At 31.5% G+C, this 25,033-nt stretch overlaps 1 protein-coding gene, 1 long non-coding RNA gene and 4 other non-coding genes across 6 annotated transcripts; 5 read left to right on the plus strand and 1 right to left on the minus strand.

Annotated features, from left to right (window-relative positions):
* The first annotated feature begins 7,796 nt into the window (after positions 1-7,796).
* LOC146939530 (small nucleolar RNA Z103) lies at positions 7,797-7,894 on the plus strand. The gene has a single exon (XR_015033592.1). It is a non-coding gene; the product is annotated as a small nucleolar RNA Z103 (small nucleolar RNA).
* Positions 7,895-8,022: 128 nt separating this feature from the next.
* Positions 8,023-8,118, plus strand: LOC146939531 (small nucleolar RNA Z103). Its single transcript, XR_015033593.1, has one exon. It is a non-coding gene; the product is annotated as a small nucleolar RNA Z103 (small nucleolar RNA).
* Positions 8,119-8,295: 177 nt separating this feature from the next.
* Positions 8,296-8,392, plus strand: LOC146939532 (small nucleolar RNA Z103). Its single transcript, XR_015033595.1, has one exon. It is a non-coding gene; the product is annotated as a small nucleolar RNA Z103 (small nucleolar RNA).
* A 139-nt stretch (positions 8,393-8,531) lies between these two features.
* LOC146939533 (small nucleolar RNA Z103) lies at positions 8,532-8,627 on the plus strand. The gene has a single exon (XR_015033594.1). It is a non-coding gene; the product is annotated as a small nucleolar RNA Z103 (small nucleolar RNA).
* A 3,033-nt stretch (positions 8,628-11,660) lies between these two features.
* On the minus strand, positions 11,661-14,202 carry LOC146939534 (glutathione S-transferase F11-like). The gene is made up of 3 exons (XM_085753160.1): positions 13,968-14,202; positions 12,942-12,990; positions 11,661-12,213 (listed from the first exon to the last, which is right to left on the minus strand). Exons 1-3 carry the CDS (start codon positions 14,112-14,114, stop codon positions 11,771-11,773), a joined length of 639 nt encoding a protein of 212 aa, XP_085609286.1. The 5' UTR covers positions 14,115-14,202; the 3' UTR covers positions 11,661-11,770.
* A 7,154-nt stretch (positions 14,203-21,356) lies between these two features.
* On the plus strand, positions 21,357-24,373 carry LOC146939535 (uncharacterized). The gene is made up of 2 exons (XR_015033458.1): positions 21,357-21,857; positions 24,091-24,373. It is a non-coding gene; the product is annotated as an uncharacterized LOC146939535 (long non-coding RNA).
* The last annotated feature ends 660 nt before the right edge of the window (positions 24,374-25,033 follow it).

Genomic DNA, 25,033 nt, shown 5'->3' on the forward strand with positions numbered 1-25,033 from the left:
AATTAAACTAGCAACATTATATCACAGGGTGACAAAGCTTAAATCTCTGATAGCAAGATAAGCATTATCCAAAATCTACTCTTAAATTAGGAAAATTTTGATCAAATTCAAAAAACATTAATGCTTCTAAATTCTAACCACATTACATTACGCAAACATACATATAACATCAAATTCAAGACAATTAGTTTCAAAAAGGTCAATTATCTCACTCTAAAAGCTATATATCACTAAAGTCTCTACAAGAAGTGCAAGAAGCACTAAAGCTCGCGGCGAAAGGAAAAAATACAAAGTGCCGCCAATATGCGTAACACCCCAATTAAAAACCTCACCAAAGTCTCTGCCACAAGCAATGAGGCCAGAATATACATATAGCAAACTAACACGCATAGCCATGCCTCACTCCCACAAACAACAGAAACTAAACAGAACAGCCCTACCAAAATAAACGAACTGGTGTTGCTGCACTAGCTGCAACCAGCAAAAACAGCTGGGGACAGCAAGCACACACACACAGCAGGACCTCAGGCCTTCCCAAAAACCACAAATGCAGACCCATCAGCCCAAAAAACAACACCTAACAATAAAACCAACTGGTCAGGTCGAACAAAGCCATTCCACCACTGCCTAGACCGCATAAACAGAAGCTAACAACACTCCACTGTTGCCAAGTCTTTACCGCGTCAACAATTTTCTATCAAGGCACTCAAAAGGATTCCAACACCATTCGTAAAATAGACAACTCGGCACCGACATCCTACTCAAAACCCACCTCCAAAAACACACATGGTTTATACAATGACTCTCAAATCAACAAATTCTTATCAACACTCAACATTGTGTATTGGACATAAAAAATGATTTGAAGTATTGACAATCTATAGGAACAAAAATTATCAAATCAATTAAAAAATAGCAAAGACTGAATAATCTTTTAAACATGTAACTATTATCAAATCAAAATTAGAAAGAAAAAAATCAACAATCTATATATTATTATAGTACAGATGATTTAGTAATTATAGGGAGTATTTTTATGTGTGCTTGCACTTCTAGCTGCACTTCTAAACGCAATTCTAATCACCATGCACATTAAATCCAAACTCTAAGATTAAACCTATTCTTTTTAACAATTTATAATATTAATGAAACAAAACATACAAAATCATGGCAGCAGCAAAACAACTTAATCTACTTACAATCTCAATTTCAACGCCAAATATTAGCAACAAGAACACTAAACCACTAACAGGAACCTATTAGGGTTTTAAGCTCTATTCTCTTGCATGTCAATTTCTCTAAACCTAAGAAAGAATTTCAATTTCCCATTTCTAAAATTGAAGCTTAAGTTGAGAAATTCACCTTATTGATTTTCCCTTTTGCTTTTGTTCCTCTTGTGCTGGAATTTCCATCTTCTATCAACCAAAAGAGATGAAAAGAAACGAATTACTACACATGCATGGCTTGATTCATGGAAGGAAGCTTTTCTGGAAGTTGGTTAATGGAGGGTGTGGGTTCGGTGGTTGAACCCGAGAGAGAAGAGAAGATGAAAATTATCCCCCTTTATCTAAAAAAAACGCCTCCCTTCCTTCTTTTTTTTCAATATTATTTTATTATTACTAGCGGATTTGGTTTCAATACTAACGGATTTGATTATTAATAGCAACCGACCATTACTGGCGGATTTGGTTTCAATACTGGCGGATTGTTGCTTTAATTACTGGCGGACTGTATGTGTTACTGACGGATTCGTAAATAACAACATTATTGGCGGATCTTTTGAATTACTGGCGGATTATATAATTCCGTTATACCATTATTGACGGATTATCTCCCTCAGTAAAGCAAAGACATATGTGTTTACATTATTGGCGGATTATATCCCTCAGTAATAATTCGTACGCTCTTTATTGAAAATACTGACGGATTTATCCGTCAGTAATGTAACTCACTGAATTATTGTGGGATTTTTCCGTCAGTAACTTTATTGAGGGTTTTTTTGGATGTTACTGAAGGTTTATTCCGCCAGTAATTACTGAGGGCCTAAATCCCTCAGTAATGCAATTTTGTATTGGTTAGTAGATTGGGGAATTCTTGTAGTGTTGGTGCACGGTACCACAGAATTTGCCTAAAATATTGATTTTAAGGGAAATATTAACTTGTTCCCTTAAGGCACAAGTTAATAAATCAAATATAGAAATAGTTTATTAGAATGTTTGCATTACATTTAATCTTTAACTTTTTAATGTATTTGAATGCACAAAATTTTAGTGAATATTTCTTCTTTTGGGTTTTTTAACATGTGCCCTAAAGGCACAAGTTAACACTACCCTAATTTTAAATATTAGATAAATCACACAAAATTGATTTTTCCTTATTCTCATGAATTAAATAAGACTCTTGAGTCATGCATTTCAATCACAAAGAATATCACCAACTACATGCAAAAAAAACTACCAATATATATAGCAAAGAATGCATATCTCTCAAATTCCTCATGTATTAAATATGAATCTTAGAGTCATACATGTTATGTGGCAATGAATATTGTATACGTTAGAAACACAAAGTGGTTGTATAATTTAACTAATATTTTTTATATAATCACATAAAATTACTAAAGTTATAGGCTTAAATAAGTAAAAGGTCCCTATTAGTTGGCGCGTTTTTGGTTTTAGTCCTTGTAAGTTTTTTTCTTGCGAAACAACCCTTGTAATTACCAAACGTTTTGGAACTCGTCCTTGCCGTCAGGTTCTGTGAAAAAAATGGTTTGCTGGCTAACGGACGCCTACGTGGCACATGCTGATATGGCAACCGGTGTCAACTGGGTTAAGCAGAGGGACTAAAACCAAAAACGTAATTTTACACAGGGATATAATTAAAAAAACTTAAACATCAATTTTTGAATTTTAAAAACCACTTTTTCCTTCTTCTTCCTGTCTCTGATTTTTCATTCTTCTTCTTCTTCAACCCTTCCATGTCCAACTTTCAATTGCTTGCGCCCTAAAACCCATTTTCTTCAAGCCATATGGATTCACTTTCGCTAGGTTAATTTATGAAGAACCTCAAATTCTTCAACATGCCACAAATTTGAAAGGAAAACAATGCCATATGGATTCACTTTCGCTAGGTTAATTTATGAAAAGGTAACGTAGCCTTGTACCCATATCAGATACATTAGGCATAAATATAACGATAAAAGGGAAACATCACACAACAATGAGGAAGATCATGAATAGACTTATTCTGCAAACTAATTTGGCATTATACAGAGACCTATGAGAAATCATGAACAAAACACATAATACACTAGCCACACTTAAATAGAAAACCAACTATATTTAATTTTCATAATATAACCGGATGAACAATTCCAAATCATCACATCACATGATATTTGCTTTCTTACTTCATTCATTATCATCTAGCATCAAATAAAGCAACACATGACATATGCATTCAATCCAACACTAAATATATACATACATCACATATATGTGTATATATATATAATCTTTTTATACGTGCCAAAACAGCACCAGATAGAATAATTATCCTTCAAACTCCAAACCTTATCAAACAACACCCACAAAGGACTCAATAATCTCGGTAATGCATGTCTCCGTAATCATCTCTCGCATAAGCAACATCGCTCTCAACCATATCCGCAAGCCTATGCTCTTCATACCTCATCCCTTCTTCCAGAGCAAGCCCCAACAGCAGCACCAACGGCTAATCCAGCTGTTATCAGAGTAATTGGTGTAGTAATTGTAAGGTGAAAGTGGTGGAGAAGGTGTAGAATAGTTATCAAATGAGTTGCCTATACGATGATTGAGAAATGAAATGAGAAGACATTGTTGAAGGAAATGGGTTTTAGGGCGCAGGCAATTGAAGGTTGAACATGGAAGGATTGAAGAAGAAGAAGAAGAAGAATGATTGAAAGATAATAGAGAGGAAGAAGAAAGAAAGAGTGGTTTTTAAAATTCAAAAATTGATTTTATGTTTTTTTAATTACATCCTTATGTAAAAATAAGTTTTTGGTTTTAGTCCCTCTACTTAACCCAGTTGGCATCAGTTGCCATATCAGCATGTGCCACGTAGGCGTCCGTTAGCCAGCAAACCATTTTTTTCACAGAATCTGATGGCAGAGATGATTTCCAAAACGTTTGGTAATTACAAGGGTTGTTTCGCAAGAAAAAAACTTACAGGGACTAAAACCAAAACGCGCCAACTTACAGGAACCTTTTACTTATTTAAGCCAAAGTTATATTATTTTTTCGGCAAATTATAAATTACACCAGTCACTACTTTGAACTTAGACATGAAACTTCATCACCATTTATTATTTGTTCCGTCTCTCGTTTGTTTTCATTTCATTTATTCTTTTGTATTTTTTTTCCTCTCTTTATTATTTTTTTACATATGTAAAAATAAGAGGCATTTTTGCAAATGTATCAAACATTATTAACTCTAAATATGAGACATTTTTGCACCATTGGTCTTGATATTTAAGCCTAAAGTCTTGTTGTTTTAGGGGAAAAATATATTGAGTTATTTTATTCAATAAATTGGTAAAATTTTACTTTTAGTATGTAAATTTTTTATTCACTTTTAAATATAAAAAATGTTTAAATTTATTATATAAACGAAATTGAACTGCCATCGATCAACATAATTGTATAGATATCAAATTATGTTTAATTTAAAGTTATATTATTTCAATTTTTTTATTTAAGAAATTATTTATAATTAGTTTTGCCCTTTTTTATATATTTACTTTTAATGGAGCTAGTTAGAGCATAACGATGCAACAATAGATTTCCAATCACCTGTGATATATATAATTATTATCTTAAAAATTCACATATCATGCTAGTTTTCAAAGGTTAGGTATCACTCCGTGAAAGGTAGAAATTCAACTCTTATCGTTAAGAAATTATGTTGATGACATGACTTTGTTTCATAACATGTTCTATATCTAACAATGGTCGTGGTTGATCTAATGGGTCATCACCCAAAAACCTTATGTCTACTTACCAATACGGTCTGCATGAGAAAGACTCTGTTCAACCAATATCAATTTTACTTTTTTAATTATTCTTCAATTGGTCACCTCACAATTGATATCATGACAAATATTTGTGTTTGTAACGGTACTTATATATTAAATGGAATACTTACTTGTTTGATTATGTTTGCGTTCATCTGACTTGTGCATTGTAATACTCATCTTCAATTCAATTAGGCCCACCCTATGACAACAATCAGCTATAATTGTAAACAAACATGACATACTATACAGTCTAAATAATATATTTACACAAGCACGACAAATAATTGTTGTTTAAAATGATTTCATATATTTAATTACAATATAATTTCATAAATAAAATACAAATTGATGTGAAAAAATTCTTTATTTCCAAAGTTCAAATTTATGATCAGCACTTGTATAACATGTTCAATGGCCTATCTTCAAGATGCAAAAAAACATCTATTTAAGAAAACATCAAAAATAAAATTATGGGGACATAATTGAAAAGGACTGAACCCAAGAAAAAGGAAAAATAAAATAAAATGAAACTAAAAACATCTAAAATTAAGTAGGTTTCTACCACTTAAGAAGGTATTTCATAACTAAGCTTCCATTTGCAAAAATAAAATATATATATATATATACACCCACACCCACACCCTTTAGTTTCTCTAGCATCTTTATACTTCATATGTTACTGTATCTCCAAGTCATGAGCACCGTTTAGATAAGGATTAAAAGAGTTGAGGAGTTCAAGGTCTAGGATTCCAGTCCTACCAAAGAAACAAAATACTCCCTCCGGTCCTATTTATAAGAAAACTTTGACTTTTTAGATTCATTGAGTAATTGATGTATCTTGTTAACAATATAGACCAAGTACATCATTTATGCAATGAATCAAAAAAGTCAAATGTTTCTTATAAATAGGACCGGAGGGAGTAGATAAAATACATCATTTATGCAATGAATCAAAAAAGTCAAATGTTTCTTATAAATAGGACCAGATGGAGTAGTTTAAATAAAGGGTTACATATGCTTTTAATTGATTTGCCATTAAGAAAAGGGTAGTGATAACTTGTGCCCTTAGGGCACATGTTAAGAAACCCCAAAGAAGAAATATTCTCTAAAATTTTGTGCATTTAATTGATTAAAAAGTTAAAGATTAAATGAAATGCACACATTCCGATAAACTATTTCTACTATTGATTCATTAACTTGTGCCTTAAGGGCACAAGTTAGCATTTCCCTTGAGAAAATTACATTCATACATGACATGTCACTCCAAGACATAATGTCTACATAGTCTACAATAAATATTTATTTCCTTTCTTCATCTCGAACCCATGTCAACAACTCCTATCGTGAAGTAAACTTTCTATCAGTCGAGAACTGTATGCGGTAATCAATAGAAGACACAAATGGAGGTGGAACCTCAACTTTGGAATTGCCAGAAGGGATATCAACTAGAGGTGGAATCTAATCTTTTACATTTCCAAAAGGATTATCAACTAGAGGTGGAACCTCGACATTGGCATTGCTAGGATCATCCACAACTTAAGGTGCCATTCGGTTTCACATCAATAGGAGGTTCCACAATCGGAGGTGTAATGTGAGGTGTCAAAACTAAGGGAATCATTTAGAGCATTGATGTCTGAAATAGTGCAAACAATTCTCATAAAATATAGTATATTTTTGTACATAAAAGTTTCATATTATACAATCCAAAACTGAGTTTTTTCAGATTATATAATTCGAACAGAGCCAATACAAACCGGGTGATGTGATTAGAAGTAAAACACATAGGAATCGAATTAGAAAGGTTTTAGAATCACGATACCTTTCCATTCAAACGATAATAATGTTTATGGAGTCCATTGATGCTTGGAATGTGCTAAGAAATCAATTTATCATCAAATAAGTGTGTTTTTTTTAGGCTTTTGTAGTGAAAGGTGAGCAAGGTGGTGAAGTAGTGTCTGATTATGAGGAACTTATGCACATAAGTATTTCATACCACATAATCTGAAGGTGAAAAAACACGCTCCAGATTATATAACCCAAAATAATTTGTTTATTAAAAAATACATGAAATTCCAGAGGCGGGATTGAAAGGGAGACATTTTCAGATTTTATAATCGGAAAAATTGTCACATACTTTCCGGATAATAAAATCCGAATGATGTAAAATAGGCAAAACAGAGGGTGTGTGAGAAGGATAGAGGGTGAGATAGAAATTCTATCAGCTTCTTAGCTGGTCCATTTACAACAAAGCCCAGCATGGGTTTTTTCCGCTCAAAACTCCATCAACAAATTAGGGTTTCGTAGCCGCAGCACTCTTTCTTTCTATCTCCCCTTTATAAGAACACCTTCGCCTCTCATTCCTCTCATTCCCCACTCCTCTCTCAAAGTTTAGTTTTTTCATTCTGTTTTCGATTTAGGGTTTGTTTTTTTCTTCTGGGTTTGTCTTCTTTTTTCTAAATCATGCGTCAAAATACTGATTACCAGTGCTCTAAATCTTGTGAGCTTTGAGTATGAGCTGACGCAATAGCTACCCCTCTTCTGCAATCTTTTGTGAACTGTTTTGATTTAATTTCAGTTCCTATTGCAGAATAGGAATATTATAAACTAATCATACTCAATTTTAGTGTATTATGGAATTTGGTACTATAATTTCAGTATTTAGTTGCTTTGATTTGGTTTTTAATCGCATGTTTTGTTATTTATTTTGTCGAATTGAGTTTCAATTGAAAAGTTATGTTGTAAGATGGATGTGATGATTATTTCCCCAGATGATCGAAACTGAACATACTGTGCGAATTTTTTTTTCTCTTCGGAGAAATCAAGCCAAATAATCTGATCCATTTTTGCACTATCAAATCTGTTACTCAAAATTATTGATTTATTGATTTGTAATATATAGTTGCATGTTTAAATGAAATTTGTGTTTATTGTTATGTTAGAGACAGTCTTATATTTAGTTTTATTATAAGATGGGTGTGATGATTATTTCCCCAGATGATCGAAGCTGAACATACTGTGCGAATTTGTTTCTCTTTAGAGAAATCAAGCCAAATAATCTGATCCATCTTTACAATTTGAATTGGCAAATTAACAATTTTTGTTTAAACTATAGATGTGTTACTTGTAATGTTTGATGTAATTTGGGCACGTTTGAATCTGCATGTGTTTGTGTTGTGTTTTTAAAGACATTGTTTATATGTCAAGTTGTAATGTTATTCTTAAATAATGTGTTCCATTGTACAATGGGTGTGATGATTATTTCCCCAGATTATCGAAACTGAACATACTGTGCGAATTTTGTTTCTTTTCGGAGAAATCAAGCCAAATATTCTGATCCATAATTGCATTATTAAATTGTCTAGCTAATATGTCTTTGAATAGAATTTTGAAATGTTAATGTTGAATGTTTTTTTTTTTGGGCATATTCATCTGTGTTATGTATTGTTTGTGTTTATTATACTAGGTGTTTTATCGTGACATGGATGTGATGATTATTTCCCCAGATGATCGAATCTGAACATACTGTGCGAACTTTTTTCTCTTTAGAGAAATCAAGCCTAATAGTCTGATCCATTTGCAATCTGTATAAAATGTAACATGATTGCTAATGTTTTTGTATGTATCTATTTGGTATCTGCTCATTGATTTGTAAATTTCGAATGATAAGTCATATCTTTGGAGGATCAAGCAAGGGGTATAGGCTTTATTTTAGCTATACTCGATTGCTTTTTGATTTGTTCTCCATACATCAAATGACAGATGTTTAATGCTTGCACTACTTTTCATGTGGATAGCAAGTTTGGCTTGTCTTTTACATTTATTACAATTGCGAGTTGAATTTGTTATTCTGTATGGTGTATGCTTGCAGCTTGATCACATTATTATTTATCTAAAACTTTTGAACTTTGTTTAAGTGACAATCCTTTATACCAAAGTACTCTAATTAGTGAAGAGTTTTGAATCCATGTCTTAGTTTGGATTAAGCTTTACATTGTTATATAGTTTTTGACCCATTTGTTCTCCTTGGCTTACATAAAAATACTAAGGACTGTGACACGAAAAACTATTTAGACATAATTCTAAAGGTTATTTCAGATTTAAGACACAATTCTAAAGATTATTCAGATTTAAACTACAATTCTTGAGAATATGAAAAGTGGTGCAATTCTAGTCTTTAAAGCTAAAATATTTTAGAGTAATTTTGGAAACTAGATTTGTAATCTCAACAAAAAGCATAAAATATTGAGTAATTTTGGATACTTGATGTAATGAAGTTTGAAGAATGACTTGAAGCCTCATGAGTTGAGGTTAACTGATAAGCACAAAGAAAACTTCAACTTCAAAAAAACAAAGAAAACTCTAAAGATTCTGCATCGTATCAAACTTTGCAAGCTTAGTATGCAAGGAAATTGAAATACATGAAAGGAAAGAATTATTGGAAGTATGAAAGTTCCAAGAATGATGAAGGTTCAGTAAGAACAAGAAAACATCAAGAAATACAGAACACAGAATGCATCATGTCTGAAAATAGTTGATAAGAAGGATGAAGCACATTTGTACATAATTATAGCTTTATTTCATATGAAGTTCCTTTGATGGCAATCAGTTATAGCTTTATTTCATATGAAGTTCCTTTGATGGCAATCAAAATTGAAGAACAGAACGCTGTACAACTCAATGACGCATTAAACCATAGTTGACACGATGAAGATCTTGTTGAAATAGAAGCAAGTACCTCATTACTTTTGTGAAGCAGATTGTTACCTATCTCATCAATAGGTGTCCTACAAAGAAGTTGCATTCAGGGTAAAACACTTGAAGAAGCATGGTAAGGAGTTAAACCAAGTGTGTAACATCTCAGAGTGTTTTGGTTCTTTATGTTTCAGACCCATTTCAGATCAAATGAAAAGAAATTTAAATGACAAGGCTCAAGCTATGGTTATGGTTGGTTATCGTTCAACAGGTGCTTTACAAATTGTATGATCCTACGAGTAGAAAGCAGTAGTGTTCAACAAATATGTAAAATTTGATGAATCAAGAAGCACTGCATTGGCAAGGAAAAACATCAAATAAAACCGACAAACAATTTTACTTCTTTGAACCTGAAGAAAACTATCAAAATGAAGATGAGTTTCTAATTATAAGCAAATTTGATTTTTTTTTTACATTTAATTAATGATGTATGTGGTCTGTATTATGGATCACATACATCATTAATTGAATGCACTTAAAAGTTAAATTTGCTTATAATTAAGAACGAAGGGAGTATATAAAAATAGATGGGTTTCTTCTTCAAAAAGGTTTGTGAAATGTGTAAATGGAAGAACACTACAAGCAAGCACGAACTTATTGTTGGCATATATATAGATGATATGATTGTGACCGGAAACAATGAAGTTGAGATGACTTGTTTTAAAATTAACATGATGAACCAATTTGAGATGTCTGATTTAGGTATCTCACATACTTCATGGTAATCAAACTCAATGAATTCACTAGATTTGGTGATTCATCAAAGGAAGTATGCACAAGATATATTGAAGAGGTTCAATATGGAAAACTGCAAGGCAGTCTCAACACCAGTAGACACAAGAACCAAGCTTACTTTGAGTAGTGATGAGAAACAAGTTTATCCGACTTTGTACAAGCAAATAGTGGGATCACTAAGGTATTATTCCATACAAGACCTGCCATAACATATGGAGTAGGTGTGATCAAAAGTTACGTGGAAACCCTACAATTTCTAACCTAATTTTAGCAAAGATAATTATCAGATATGTGAAAGTCACCAATGTTTATGTATTCATGTATGGTAATACAACAATGTCATGGAGTTCTAAGAAGGAAGCAGTAGTAGCTATGAAACCGGGTACATAGCAGCTTCAATGGCTGCTTATCAAGCTCAATGGATCAACATGATTATGTTGGGAACGAATATGAAAGATGAGAAAATGGAATTGTTGATTGATAAAGTGTGTAATAGACTTAGCTAAGCATCTAGTGGCTCATGGTAGAAGTAAACACACTCTGACACGTTTTCACTTTCTTATGGATCAAGTAAACAAAGATAAAAAGCTAAAAATCAAGCGATGCAAGACATAAGAACAAATTGCATATTTGTTAACCAAGCCTCTAAACACCAACATTTTTTAATTCTTAAGGAACAAGCTAGAGATAGTTAAAGTCACTAACTAATGAATTAAGGTGGTGTATTAGGAAATTAATTTAGTTAGTTAGCATATACTCAAGAGTTAAGAGAGTTTACTTGTCAAAAAAAGAGAGTTTACTTGTTGAACAAGTAAACTCAGTTAGTTATAAATTTGTTGAAGTTTGTTAAGTCTTTTTTTAGTATAATAAGGACTAATTGTGATACCTATTTTGTAATGCAATTCATTCGATAAAATTCACTTAGATTATCTTCACTTTCTCTCTCAATTCTTTCAAACTCTTCTCAACATTCCCACTTTCACTTTGTTCCGTCAAGTTTAATGTAGTTCATTTTGATTGGTCCAACTAGTGTTATAAATATATTGAATCATCCCTCAAAAAAAAAAAAAAAATTGAATCGGATACGGTATCATACAACACAAAATATGGTCTATCAGTGTATAGTAGTTGAAAAACTTTATTCTTTAATAATCATTATTTGATAAACATACATATTCATAAACAATCCATATACTTAGGTATATATGAATAGGATAGGACAAGATCTCCTTATGCCAATTCCTTCAACTTCTTCCAAGCTGGCCTACTAGAAATTTTCTCCCACCAAGCATTCACATTCTTCCTCTCACTAATCAAATGTCCCAATTTTGCTGCCTCAATAAGATGTCCAATTCCAGGAAGATGGCTAAGATCAGCCAAAGTGAACTTATCACCAGCAAGATAAGTGCTTTTAGAAAGCCTACGTTCATACACATCAAGCACTTCTTCTAGCTTCTGTTCAGAACTATGAGCTATAGTTATGTCTCCAGGCTTACCCATTTTTGGTAGAATTACAAGATTGAACATGATATTGAAGCATAAATCGTCAAAATTGTGTGCTTCTACTTCAAGCCATTGATCCACCACAGCTTTCTCTTCTAAAGTTGTGCCAAGTAGGTCAGGACCACGGTCTGCATACTTTGCTGCGTAGTACCTTACAATAGCCCTTGATTCTACACAAATCACAGAAGATAAGCCTAACATGTTACTTTATTTTGCCCTAGAAAAAATAACATGTTACTTTATTTAAATATTTATCTCTATTAGAGCTTTTAAATATATTATTAGGCCTCTCTTTAAATAAACTAACAGATTAACAAGCCAATATGGATACCCATGAATTATAAAATACAAACCAATGAAACTATGAAAATTAAACTACTAACGAATATGATATGATATTTGATCGTAGAAATTAAACTATATTTGCGTGAGCTTTCTAAGGCTAAATTTTCATTATGATAATATTTTGGTTTAAATTTTTTTAAAAGCCTAACATGACACTCTAAAAAAAAAAAAAAGCCTAACATGACGTAATGTCTGTCTATTTAAAAAATACATCTTCTTTGCACATGACAAAATATTTTATAATAAGGACTTTACTTTTTTTTTTGAAGGAAAATAAAGACTTTACTTTTTTTGACAAGAATAATAATGACTTTAAAGATTATCGATTAGGTACGGGTTTGGTATCCCATGTGGCCATGTCGTCCCCATTGGTGCTCTCTCTTGGTTTAAATATGTGGTGTTGATTTATTGGTGGAATATAATTGAAGGTAAGAAATAATTAAGGATAAAATTCGAAGAAAAAAATGTTAAAGCAAAATTTTTATTTTTTAGAGTTAAATATGTTGTGTAACTTTTGAATGAGCACAAATTGAGAAAGCCAACAAAGTCTCACCAAAGAGTCTGAAATCACCATCCTCTACAACTGGAACTTGACCAAAGGGCTGCAAAAAGAAAAATTGATTACATGATGGTGTCTTATACAATACATTCTCATGAAATACGAGTAGAATCAAAGATATATGGTCAAATGCAATTAATTCATTTGAAATTTAACAAATTTGCTACGAAAATAGTCAAAACTCTGTTAATCAGACAAAATTTAACATGTCAATATTTTATCATATATATTTTTTTAAAGAATATTTGATCATATATATAATTGTATATGTTTGTAAATATTCATGCAAAATATCTCGTACAACTAAAATGGTAAAAGATTGCACAAAATATTTACTATGTTGGGTGTAGTGGCGGAGCTAGAATTATTATAAAGTTTGGGCATAAAAATTTGCAACACATTTATAGAGGTTTATATAAGAAATTGCAAGCAGATAATCAAAATTTAAAAAAATTGCACAATTTATAAGGGTTTATATAATAAATTAAGAGGGATCTACATAAAAAATTACAAAAATTTTGGGGCAGAGGCTCACCGGGCCTTGAAACCGCCCTTTGGATGCATTTTTAAACCACAATTACTCATTTCTCTTCACTTAGTGTAGGTGTAAGTTTTGTAACTAGATTCTTTAACGAAAACAATCATGGCAAAATAAACCATCAATCAATATAATAAATCTATCTAATAAAATTAACTTTTCCTACTTTTAATTAATTAACACTCTAATATAAGATTCTTTAATAAAATTAACTTTTCCCACTTTTAATTAATTAACACTCTAATTTAAGATTCTTAAATTTGTATGTAGGGTGCACACCTTTATAAAAAAAAGGAGAAATACATTTTTTTAAGAAAAAAAGTGCAAAAACAACACCACCCAACAAACCAAAATATCTCAACTATATTTTTATTTCTTGATCGTCACCTATCATTTACGACACTCAAAAAATATTATTGAATAAAAAGGAAAGAAAAATACAAAAGTATCTAGGGAACGTGCATTTATAAACTATATACTACCTGGAGGAGAAGGAACTCAGGTTTCTTTTGCTCTCCTTTATCAAGATCAATATGCACAATTTCAAATTCTACCTCTTTTTCTAAGAGGCAAGCCATCACCCTCTGAGGACATGCTGCATTAATTGAACCATAAACTTTAACCACCATATTTCCCCTTCTCTTTAGTTACTTGAAAATGCCCTAAAATCTCAGCGATGATAATGATAATGTTGACAATGCATATGACATCTTGATTTGGGTGTGGAATATATATACTATATAGCATCAACAACAAGTGCATGTTTTCTCATTTAATTTTTTTCGGCACTTAACTGTCCACCAAAACATAGTGTGGAACTAACAGCTCGGGGGTTGACACGTGAATTATTGACTTCTTTTAGTTTCTTATGCCATCCTTGTGGAAAGTTGTAGATTTTTTTTTTTTTTTTTGCCTAGTTTTTACCAATTAAGGTAAAATTTATGAGAAATCTTATTCAAACATCAGAATGCACTTATGATAAATATTTGTGTTTGCGCCTAGTATTTATACGGTTGAAATTGAATGATACACTTCTCTTTGTAATATTTTTTAAAACATAGAACAGAGTATTTTTTAACACAATTAAATAGGTAATTGTGTCATTGATCATTTTGATCACTTCGTTAACCACAAAAATACGTCATTAGCCACAAAAATGCAAGACGTTAATTGCTTATTTTACATAATTCTAAGTATTTGTAATTTTTTAACTATGTAAAATAAATTGTTAATATCTTGTATTTTTGTGGTTAATGAGATATATGTGGTATAACTGGTTAATAACATACATATTTTGGTTAAAAAAGTAGTCAAATTAATTAATGACACAATCTTGTATTTGTGTTATTAAAATACCCCAATATATATATATTTTTTTTATAAAATAAACACTTCGAAAAATTGACGAAAACAAATAACTCAAAAATTTGTGTTCATAGGACAATGGTATGCTTCAAGTGTCGTATTCTGATGTGAAAAGTTGTGTTTATATAACATGGCTAAAATTTTATACTCACTCCATTTCAAAATAATGTCACTTTAGCAAAAAAAAAAAAGTTTTAAAATGAATGTTATTTTCATGCAATAATAATTTTTTCTTTTCAATTGTACCTTCCTATTAAGATTATGCGACCTATTTCCAAAGTATTACTTTTAAAACTAACAAATAGTTAATAAAAATAATTTGGTAAAATAACAATTATCTTTCTTTTAATTATTGCATTTCTTAATATGTGTGTAAAAACTGTAAACGACATTCATTTTAAAACGGAGAGAATATTGTTTTAGACTGGTTTATAGCATATTCCTCTTGATCAAAGTGGTACCCAAAAAATTGGTATACAATGTGCAGCAGCTTGGGGGTTGACGCGTGAATTCGTGACTTCTTCCACTTTATTATCCCATGCCTAAGCTTTAGTTTTTATCAATTAATTAAACTTTTTTAATTATTTGAGAATGTAAGCTAAGCATATTCAAAGAAACTCGAAATAGTACCAGCTATCAACAGAGTTGGTTCCAGTGGAAGAGACAAAATTTCTACAACGTAGGGAACTGAAACTCGAAATCCAATTTAAGGAGGTGTCTATACTTAATGTTTAAACTGTCTTGAAAAATGTAATTATTTTCTTAAAAACTAAATAAAATTATTAATTAAATGAATGCATAAAAAAATATTAATTTTTTGTTCCGTGTAAAACAAATTTTAAATGACAGTTAAAAATAAAATGGTGTATAGTAGTTATTTGCAAAGGATTCTAGTATACGTGCAGCACATTGGCACAACTAAATAAAATAGTACACCACAAAATTTCAAAAGAATATATTTTTTTTTTTTGAAGAAATTTCAAAAGAATATATGGTGGTTCTTCAAAAAAAAAATATATATATGGTGGTTGGAAATATTCCCATCGTTGTAAAAGATTGAAAATAGCGAAGCAAAGCCAATGCTGTACAATACAAAATGTTGCGGTGGTTGTAACCTCCAATGCTGAGACCCTCGTGCAAACTGTATCAAACAATATAACTATGTAAGATCAACTTCAATGTAAACTCCAACCAACTATATTTTTTAAGTCCGATTGAACTGCGTCATCTGATCTTGAAGTAACTCATTAATAATTTGCTTTAAATTGTGCTATTCTAAGGCTTTGTTTGCGAGTTTGGAGGGGAAGAGAGGGGAAGGCTTGGAAAAGAAGGAATGAGCAAGTGGAAGGAATAGAGGAATATGGGAGGGGAGGGCTTTGGGGGGTTAACTTTTCTTCATAATATTAAACCCTCCTCATTTGAGGGAACTAAAAAATTGCATTGGAGCATGGTTTTGGGGGGTTGTGGAGGGTTTATATGAATTCTTCAAATTTAATCTATGTTGTTATCTTATTTTAAAAATTAAAAATATAGTAATCATATGCATTAATTTATCATTCTCTAAAAAACTACTCTTTTAAATTATTTAAAAGATTTCTCCATTTTCCCTCATATTTTCCACCCTTCAAAGCCTTCTCTTCCCCTCCCCTCTAAACTCGCAAACAAAGCCTAAAAGAACTTAAATTAGGTCTCACAACTTTACTTTGTTACATATTAATATTTTATTTATATTTGATTTTATTGCAACCTAAAATATTAATTTCTCTATTTTAGTTTATATTGATATGCGCTAAGTGTGGATTGTTTTGCCGATTGATTTTAATTAAAAAAAGTGTATGTACTTTGTAAAAGTTGGTAAATAATAGATTTGAGATAAAAATCAATTGTAGTGATGCGGAGTTCGGTCAAAAAGAAAATAAAACTTCGTTAAAATAATAGTGAAGTTTAATTAAATATTGTTTTTGTAATAATTTGAACTTTAGTACTCTCCACTAAATCGACTTGAATTGAAACTCGTTAACAATTTGAGTACGTATGACCAATTGCTTAAATAGTTTAACATTCAATTCAATTCAATGAACATGAGTATGACCAATTGCTTAAATAGTTTAACATTCAGAGCCCGTCTGTTATAGTTTTTTTTAAGAAAAAATCACTTTTTTTAAATAAATAATCACTTTTAAGAGTTTTGCATCCGTTTATTACAGATTTTTAAAAAAAATCAGAATCTAAAAAAAATCTAAAAACAGCTTCAAATGAGAAGTTGTTAAGAGCATTTTCTCAAAAAATATATTTTTTTTAGAGGAGAGAGAAAATATGATTTAGAGCCCGTTTGTTTTTTTTTTTTTTTGAAGAAGTTTAGAGTCCGTTTGTTAAAGCTTTTTTAAGAAAAAAAATCACTTTTTTTAAACAAATAATCACTTTTAAGAGTTTTGCATCCGTTTGTTACAAATTTTTAAAAAATTCAGAATCTAAAAAAAATCTAAAAACAGCTTCAAATGAGAAGCTGTTAAGAGGAGAGAAAATATGATTTAAAAGATTGAACTAATTTTGGGCCCGTTTGCTACGGATTGAAATAAAAATGATTTTGACATAAAATAATTTAGAGATTATTTTTTAAAGATTTTATGAAAAAATCAGAATCTATTTTGTGTTTGTTTACCGTAATAAAAATCACTTTTTTAAAAAATAATTTAGTTTGTTTGGATGCAGCTATATAAAAACGATTTTTTTGTTACAAAATTAATTCAATCTTTAGATACATATTTTCTCTCTCTTCTAAAAAAAATCTATTTTTTGAGAAGCTGCTCTCAACAGCTTCTCATTTGAAGCTGTTTTTAGATTCTGAATTTTTTTAAAATCTGTAACAAACCGATGCAATATTCTTAAAAGTGATTATTTTCTTAAAAAAAGTGATTTTTTCTTTAAAAAAACTATAACAAACGGGCTCTTTGTAACAAAAAATCCCTTTTATAGAGTTGTATCCAAACAAACTAGATTATTTGTTTAAAAAAAGTGATTTTTGTTACAGTAAACAAACACAAAATAAATTCTGATTTTTCACAAAATCTCTAAAACATAAATTATTTTATGTCAAAATCACTTTTATTTTAATCCGTAACAAACGGACCCTTAAAAGATTGAACTAATTTTGTAACAAAAAAATCCCTTTTATATAGTTGTATCCAAACAAACTAGATTATTTGTTTAAAAAAAGTGATTTTTGTTACGGTAAACAAACACAAAATAGATTCTGATTTTTCACAAAATCTCTAATATATAATCTCTAAATTATTTTATGTCAAAATCACTTTTATTTTAATTCGTAACAAACGGGCCCTCAATTCAATTCAATGAAGAATTGGAAAAATTAAATGAAATCTAATGCGTTTTTTTTTCCTCTTTTGTTTAAAACAACATAATTGTTGATTCTTCCTTAAAAAAAACATAATTGTTGATTCCGGAGACCCAATACAAATCAACTTTTTTTCTTTTCAAGAAAAAATAATCAAACGCAACGAACTTGATTTTGAGTACGTGAATTGAAGATTCTTTGCTAAAAAGAAATTATATTGCTTCAAAAGGTATAAAATGTATTCTTCTAACTCCTAAGAATTCAAAATTGAAAAGTCCCCAATGACCAACAAAATTATACCTTTTGAAGTTGAAACTATCTTGAGGAGGACAAAGTCAAAAGATAACAATTTGATGAAAAAATCAAGATTACTTCTTTCTTATGGGTGAAAGCCAAGAAACCATCCTTTGTTTACGGTTATTTCGATTGGTTGAAACACCCGTTACTAGGTATGGGTGTTGTTCGGTAATTTATTTTTGGATTGTTTATGATGGTGCCTCTCTTTATTTGGCACCTCATCTTTGAAACTCTTGTTCGATGATTCATTTTTAGTACACCTTATACTGTGTGGATTATCGTTGTTATTAATATATATCATTTTGGGTTGTGAAAAAAAAAACAATTTGATGAATGAGTATCAGAATAATAGAAAGTTAATAGATGTGAATGTGACATCCATTATTGGACTATTTGCAAGCCACTTTTCCTTCATTTTATTTCAGTATTTCTTATATTTCACATTTGATATCGAAGTTTGTGTCTGATATTGCAAGCAGAAAAGCTTGATGTATCTCTCTCTGAAGATGGTCAAAAAGATTACCCACAAATGTCTATTTTCTTTTCTAAATTTTTTTTTTTTTGAATCAAAAAAGTTGAGAGTTATTTTAATGAAGATTATTACCACTTGTGATGTAATAATTTCATAATCAAATACTTCATCAGTTTATTTTTAAATGTTGTTTTCTAATAGTAACATCAAATTACAAAAATTTCTAAAAAAAATTCAAATTATAGAAATGGATTTTTGGAGTTTATTTTCCTTCTATTAAACCTTTATTTTAATCCACCAATGAATTTCTATTTTTTTTATACAATTTCTCTTTCCAATAAATTTAACGTATTATCTTTCTTTCATAACAAACAATTGTTAGTTACTCTTCATTTCTTCAATAAATTTCTATTTTTGTTTGCACACACTTTATCTCTATCATAACAAACAATTGTCAATAGTCTAAATTATATATAAAAAAATTATTAAATCTTCTCCTTCGTTTTGTTTCAATGCGTCCTCTACTCTTTTTTCGTTTTAAACATTCACGGAATCTTTAATTTTTATATATAAAAAAATTATTAAATCTTCTCCTTCGTTTTGTTTCAATGCGTCCTCTACTCTTTTTTCGTTTTAAACATTCACGGAATCTTTAATTTTTTCCATAAGAGTTCTTCTATCTTGCACTTAAATTTATTAACAATGTTCATGATCTTATTATAATATTTCAACTCTTCATGAAACCATTATTATAGGTAACAAAATTTTGTTCGAGGGAAGTATAAATTTGAACATAACAAAAAACAAACTTTGTTTTGAAAAAAACTTCAACTTTCCAAATGTATAATATTAATTAGTTTTTACTGAAAATGAGTAAGTAAGACTAACAAATGGTATAATTGATAATTGTACCCTTAAAACTGTCAAAACGATAGTTAAATAGAAACACAAAATTCATACCCAAACGACACTTAAAAAAAATAGCGGGAGTAGAAATTTCTATAATGGGACAAGATCGAATGATACCACATGTCATCTTAAAGACTTACATCAATTAGAAACTTCATATAACATACATGAGGTTGGTATCACGAAAGGGCTATATTTTCACAATTTGACAAAATAAAAGCCTCTGTTGATGACCTTTTGACAATTAAGACAGTTCACCGTTGTTTAAAGTTAACTTTCAGGGTTAACAATTAACTTTTCCAAAAGTAGTGTTACGGGGGTTAAAGTTTGTGGTGAATTTTTGCAAAAGATTGAGCATTTTCTCCATTGTAGAGTGGGGACATTGTCGTTTACCTATCTTGGTCTACCTGTAGGGGTCAACCCTCGTTTAGTGTCTACCTGGCAACCATTGATTGAACTTATTTCTAAAAAGCTTGGCTTATTGTGCAATAGGTTTGTTAGCCTATAGGGCGTGGCGGTTCTCCTTAATTCATTTTTTATTTGGATCCCGATTTTCTATTTGTCATTTTTGAAGATGCTCGTTGAAGTTTAGAAACAGATCGTTCAACTTTAACTTCGATTCATTTGGGAAGGTGTTATGGGTTTTAATAAGATTATATGGGTTGGTTGTGACAATATGTGTAAGCCTAAGTCTTGTGGTGACTTGGGGGTGAGAGACCTTCAGAAGGTTAATCTTATCTCCTTGCTAAGTGGCATTGAAAATATTGTTGGGGTGACTGTGGTGTGGAGGGATATCTTGTCTGCCAGGTACAGGGCGTGCTACCCTATATCGCATTTAAGAGGTCAGGTTAAGGATGTTAAAAGTGTTTCCTCGTGGACTAAGGATGTCTTTTGGTTATGGTCGGGGTAACGAAATGGCGTCATCGTTTTGGGACGACCCGTGGGTTGGTACAATTCCTATGCGAGCTTGGTTTTGGCGAGTGGCGACCTTTCCACGTGTAGATTTAGTATGAAAGCAAGGTATTTGATATGGGTAGTAGAAAATATGGCATGAGACCTTAGATTGGGGAGGGTTATGTTGATGTGGGTCATACGAATCTCCTGATAATTCTCCTCTTTGATTTTAATGATGTTGTTATCTCTAATGTCGAGGATTCTTGGTTTTGGAAGCACAACCGGGTGGGGATCTACTTGATTAGGTTTGCACTCACTACCCTATTGGAGGGGTCCATGTCAGTGGGGGTAGATCTATAGTGAAGGTTGTAACTTGGCTAGGGTTTGGAAATCTAGCGCTCAATTTTGCTTTCTCTTGGTAGCTCATTTTAGACTGGGTTCCTACTTGGCAGAATCTCCTTAGGAGTTGGGTGATAGCTGATTCGGGTGGTATTCCCTGTGTTTCTATGTGGAGCTTGTAACAGCCCGATTTTTGCGTTAGATTTATTTTTAATTATTTATTTATGTGTGTTATATATGTTTATTTGTGATTATTTGCTCTTGTGTGTATTTTGGTTGGGATTCATAGAATTCGGAGTTAGAAGGGTATTTTAGTCATTTTGGACTTAGGGGCATTTTGGTCATTTTGAGAGTAGGGGTAATTTTGTAAATTAGTTGAGGACTATTTTTAGTACTTAGTGAGAGTTATTATTTCACCAATTTACTAGAGAGCGTAGTAATTATTTTATTTACCGGTAAGTGACCGTTAGTGATGTATTTTACCGTTAAGAGAGTAATAACATTTTTGAGGTTGGAATAGAAATGGGTTAGGCCCATTAAGGTTTGTGAGATAAGCCCAATTAAGTGAACCTATATAAACTAATGTTAGTAGAGAAATAGGGTTTTTCCACAACATTTTTCATTTGAGAAGAAAAGAGATAGAGGCTAGAAGGAAGAACAAGAACAAGGGTTAGAGGCAAGAGATGATTCATCATCTAGGAACCAAATTGAAGCTTGGGTTAGAGAGTCTTGGTGCTAGAGGTAAGAGGGTTAGAATTCAACCATAATTCATAACTTTTTCTTTCTTACCCATTTTTATGAAATTGATGAATTGAATCTAATTGTTGTAAATTCGTGCATGATTGTTGTTGTTATGTTTGAGAACATGATTTATATGATAATTGCAAGCTAGTATGTGAATTAACATGTTGAAATGCATAATTGTGGGTAAATTGTGTTCTTGAGCAAAAATTGATGAAGAATGAAGTTGTGGTTGTTGAATTGTTGATGAATTCATGTTCAAATGTTGTTGTTGTTGTTTTAACATGTGTTGTTGATGAATTGATGCAATGGGTATCATTGAAACGATGAATTATGATGAGATTTGTTGTTGTTGTTCAAATTGGTGAAGTTTGTGTTAAGTTGTTCAAGTGAAGGACCCAAATGAAATTTTGATATATGAGGTTGTTGACTGAGTTTTTGATGTTTTTGGATGAATTGGAATTGGTATAATTTATGTTTCATATTGTGGTTGTGTTAGTCGAGTTGTTTTTCACATTTTTGCACGCCTGTTCTGTGTTCTTGCGTCTTTTTCTCACATTTTTGTTTTGATTTGGCTTTCGACGTAAACATGAAAGTTGTAGATAATTTTGTTAGCTTTCCAGAGGCTTTGGTTTGACTTGAAAATGATTTTTGGTTTGTGAGTTATGAGGAAAATACTCCAAGGTGGTCTTAGGGAAATTTTACGAAAATTCCGCATAACTATTTCTAAGTCAACCCAAACTCTGTGGAATGTTTCTTAACTTCAAACTTATGTTCTCTAAGTTCAATTAAGGTGTTTTAGAGTATTCAACTGATGGTGTGATGGATCTAACTTGTTTTGATTCGAAAATGGAAATTTCTTGAAAAGTGATAAAGTGAGACGAACTTTATGATTTTTATGAATTCTTCGTATTTGGCCGATGAAATGCTTACGTAACCTCTACTGCACACACATGTGGACTGTGAGAATACAAGGCATAGGCTATTGAGCTTGTTTACTTGGTTTTGAATTAATTGTTCAATTAATTTTAAGTTTTGACTTTGAGAAACGAATTTGACTAAAGATGACTTTTGAGAACCAATTGATTGTGAATCCTTTATGGGGAATTGTTATATGATATGTGAAGATGATTGGTGGTGCATTTATGTGACAACTTTATGTTGTGTGATTTTTGATGTTGTTGGTGATTGTATATGTGTTAATTGGTGATGAATTGTTGATGATTGCATATATACATGTATTGGTGATGGTGAGGTGATTATTGTTTGTGTGAACATATGCATTTGTAGTTGAGTCATATGTTCATGCATTCATGACTGATGGTGGTGGATTTTATATCCAAGACTGATGGTGGCGGATTTTATATCCAATTGAGGTGAGTACGATGTTTTTGTTGCATCGAAGGTGACGACCTTGAGGTGTTTTGGTACCACATGCATCTAGAGAAGAGTCTAGAACATTGCATGCATTTGAATAATTGATGAGTTGTGTCATAATTGAATATATGACTTGGTGAATTTGTGTATTGGTGAAATTTGGTGAATGTTGTGATTGTGTGGATGGATGTATATGTACATTGGTGAATTTTGTGGATGGATGTGAATAATTTTATTATGCTCTAATTGCATGTCTTAATTGTTTGTGCTTATACACTTGGTGAATCAATTGATGATGGTTATTTTAATAATAATGATGAGGTGATATTTGTATATGTATATATACATATATGATGTGGTGATGTTCTTTGATAATGATGATGGCTTGCTTATAACTTCGATATGATGAATTGTACTTGTTGAGATAAGCATGATAGATGAGTAATGAAGTGAGTACTGTTTTCATTGATTGATGTTGATAAATGATGAGCTTTTGTTGATGACTTGATTAGAGGTGGAATATGCATGCTATGCTATAATGTCATAGCTTGAAATGTAAGTGATGGGGGATAATACTGATCATGTGATGCTAGTGTTCTAGGAGGGAGGGTTATGTATATGTGATACGTGTATGATACACTTGTTGATATGAACTTGGAATGATGATATGTAATGGTTTTGAATGGTATGAGAATCACGAATACTTGTGAATACATGTATGATTTGTTATTCTGTATTCTTGAATATATCTTTCATTTCCAATGTTCTTGTTTAAATCTTTTATGGATTATGATGATGTAATGCTAACCCTCAGTGGTCTGTGGTGGACCGCCTACCTCTCTGTATGGATGGGTAGACGGCGTGCAGGATGCTTAGTTGTTGCTTGTTGATGCCGAGGAGTGGAGTTCCTCTTTTTCATGCAAGTGTCTAGATTAGGGCTCTGATCTAGGATAGTCCTTACATGTTGTTTCATTTTGACTATGTATCTTGGAGTTGTTGATATATTCTGTTATTTGGGATTTGGAGAATACAATTGTATTTTGTTGAGATCTGGAGATGTTTTATGATTTTTAAGTATGTCCGCTGCTATGTTGTGTAACATGATCTTTATGCATGTATTGTATTGTGGTTTATTCGGAGACGTAGCATCTATTTCTAGAATATGTTTGATGTATTCGCGCGTTTTACCGCTTATTGGAAATAGGGTGTTACAGAGCTTCGGTTGAATCTTCTACCAATTTGTTTGTTCTTGTGGATTGGTCCTCTATGTGTGGTATATGGTGGTTAGTTGGTTAGAGTGGAGTTTGTGTTGCCCCTGAATCTGTTTGGGATCTTTAGTTTTTTCCATGGTCTGGGGGTCGGGAGGAAAGCTAGGTTAGGTCCAGTCTTTGTTTGAAATTCTTGTGTGATCCATCTAGAAAGTTCGAGATGATCTAATATTCTCTGGGATGATTACCTCTGAGGTTCAACTGGTAAATAAGGTAAAATTCTCTTCCGTGAAATGGTTCTTTATTAAAAAGTTTGGTCGTCTCTACTCCTTCAGAGAGTGAGAGGTGGACTTCATCTTATTATGTTGGAACCTTAGTGTTATGTGAAGGTGTTATTGTTGTGTTGTTGGGGGTTTTGAGTGTTAGAGGGGGCCTATTATTCCTTCTCATTGTTAGGGATTAATTTGTCTCCTTTCACCGGGGTGCTTGGTGGTATTATGGGGGGTTTTAATGTCTAATATGTATATCATTTTCAATTTAAAAAAAAAATCCAAAGTGAAACTCAGAGATAGATCCACATTTAATGTCTAA

Source organism: Medicago sativa, chromosome 3, assembly GCF_051527215.1.
Source record: "Medicago sativa cultivar Bolivia chromosome 3, Bolivia_mono, whole genome shotgun sequence".
Classification (NCBI taxonomy): Eukaryota; Viridiplantae; Streptophyta; class Magnoliopsida; order Fabales; family Fabaceae; genus Medicago; species Medicago sativa.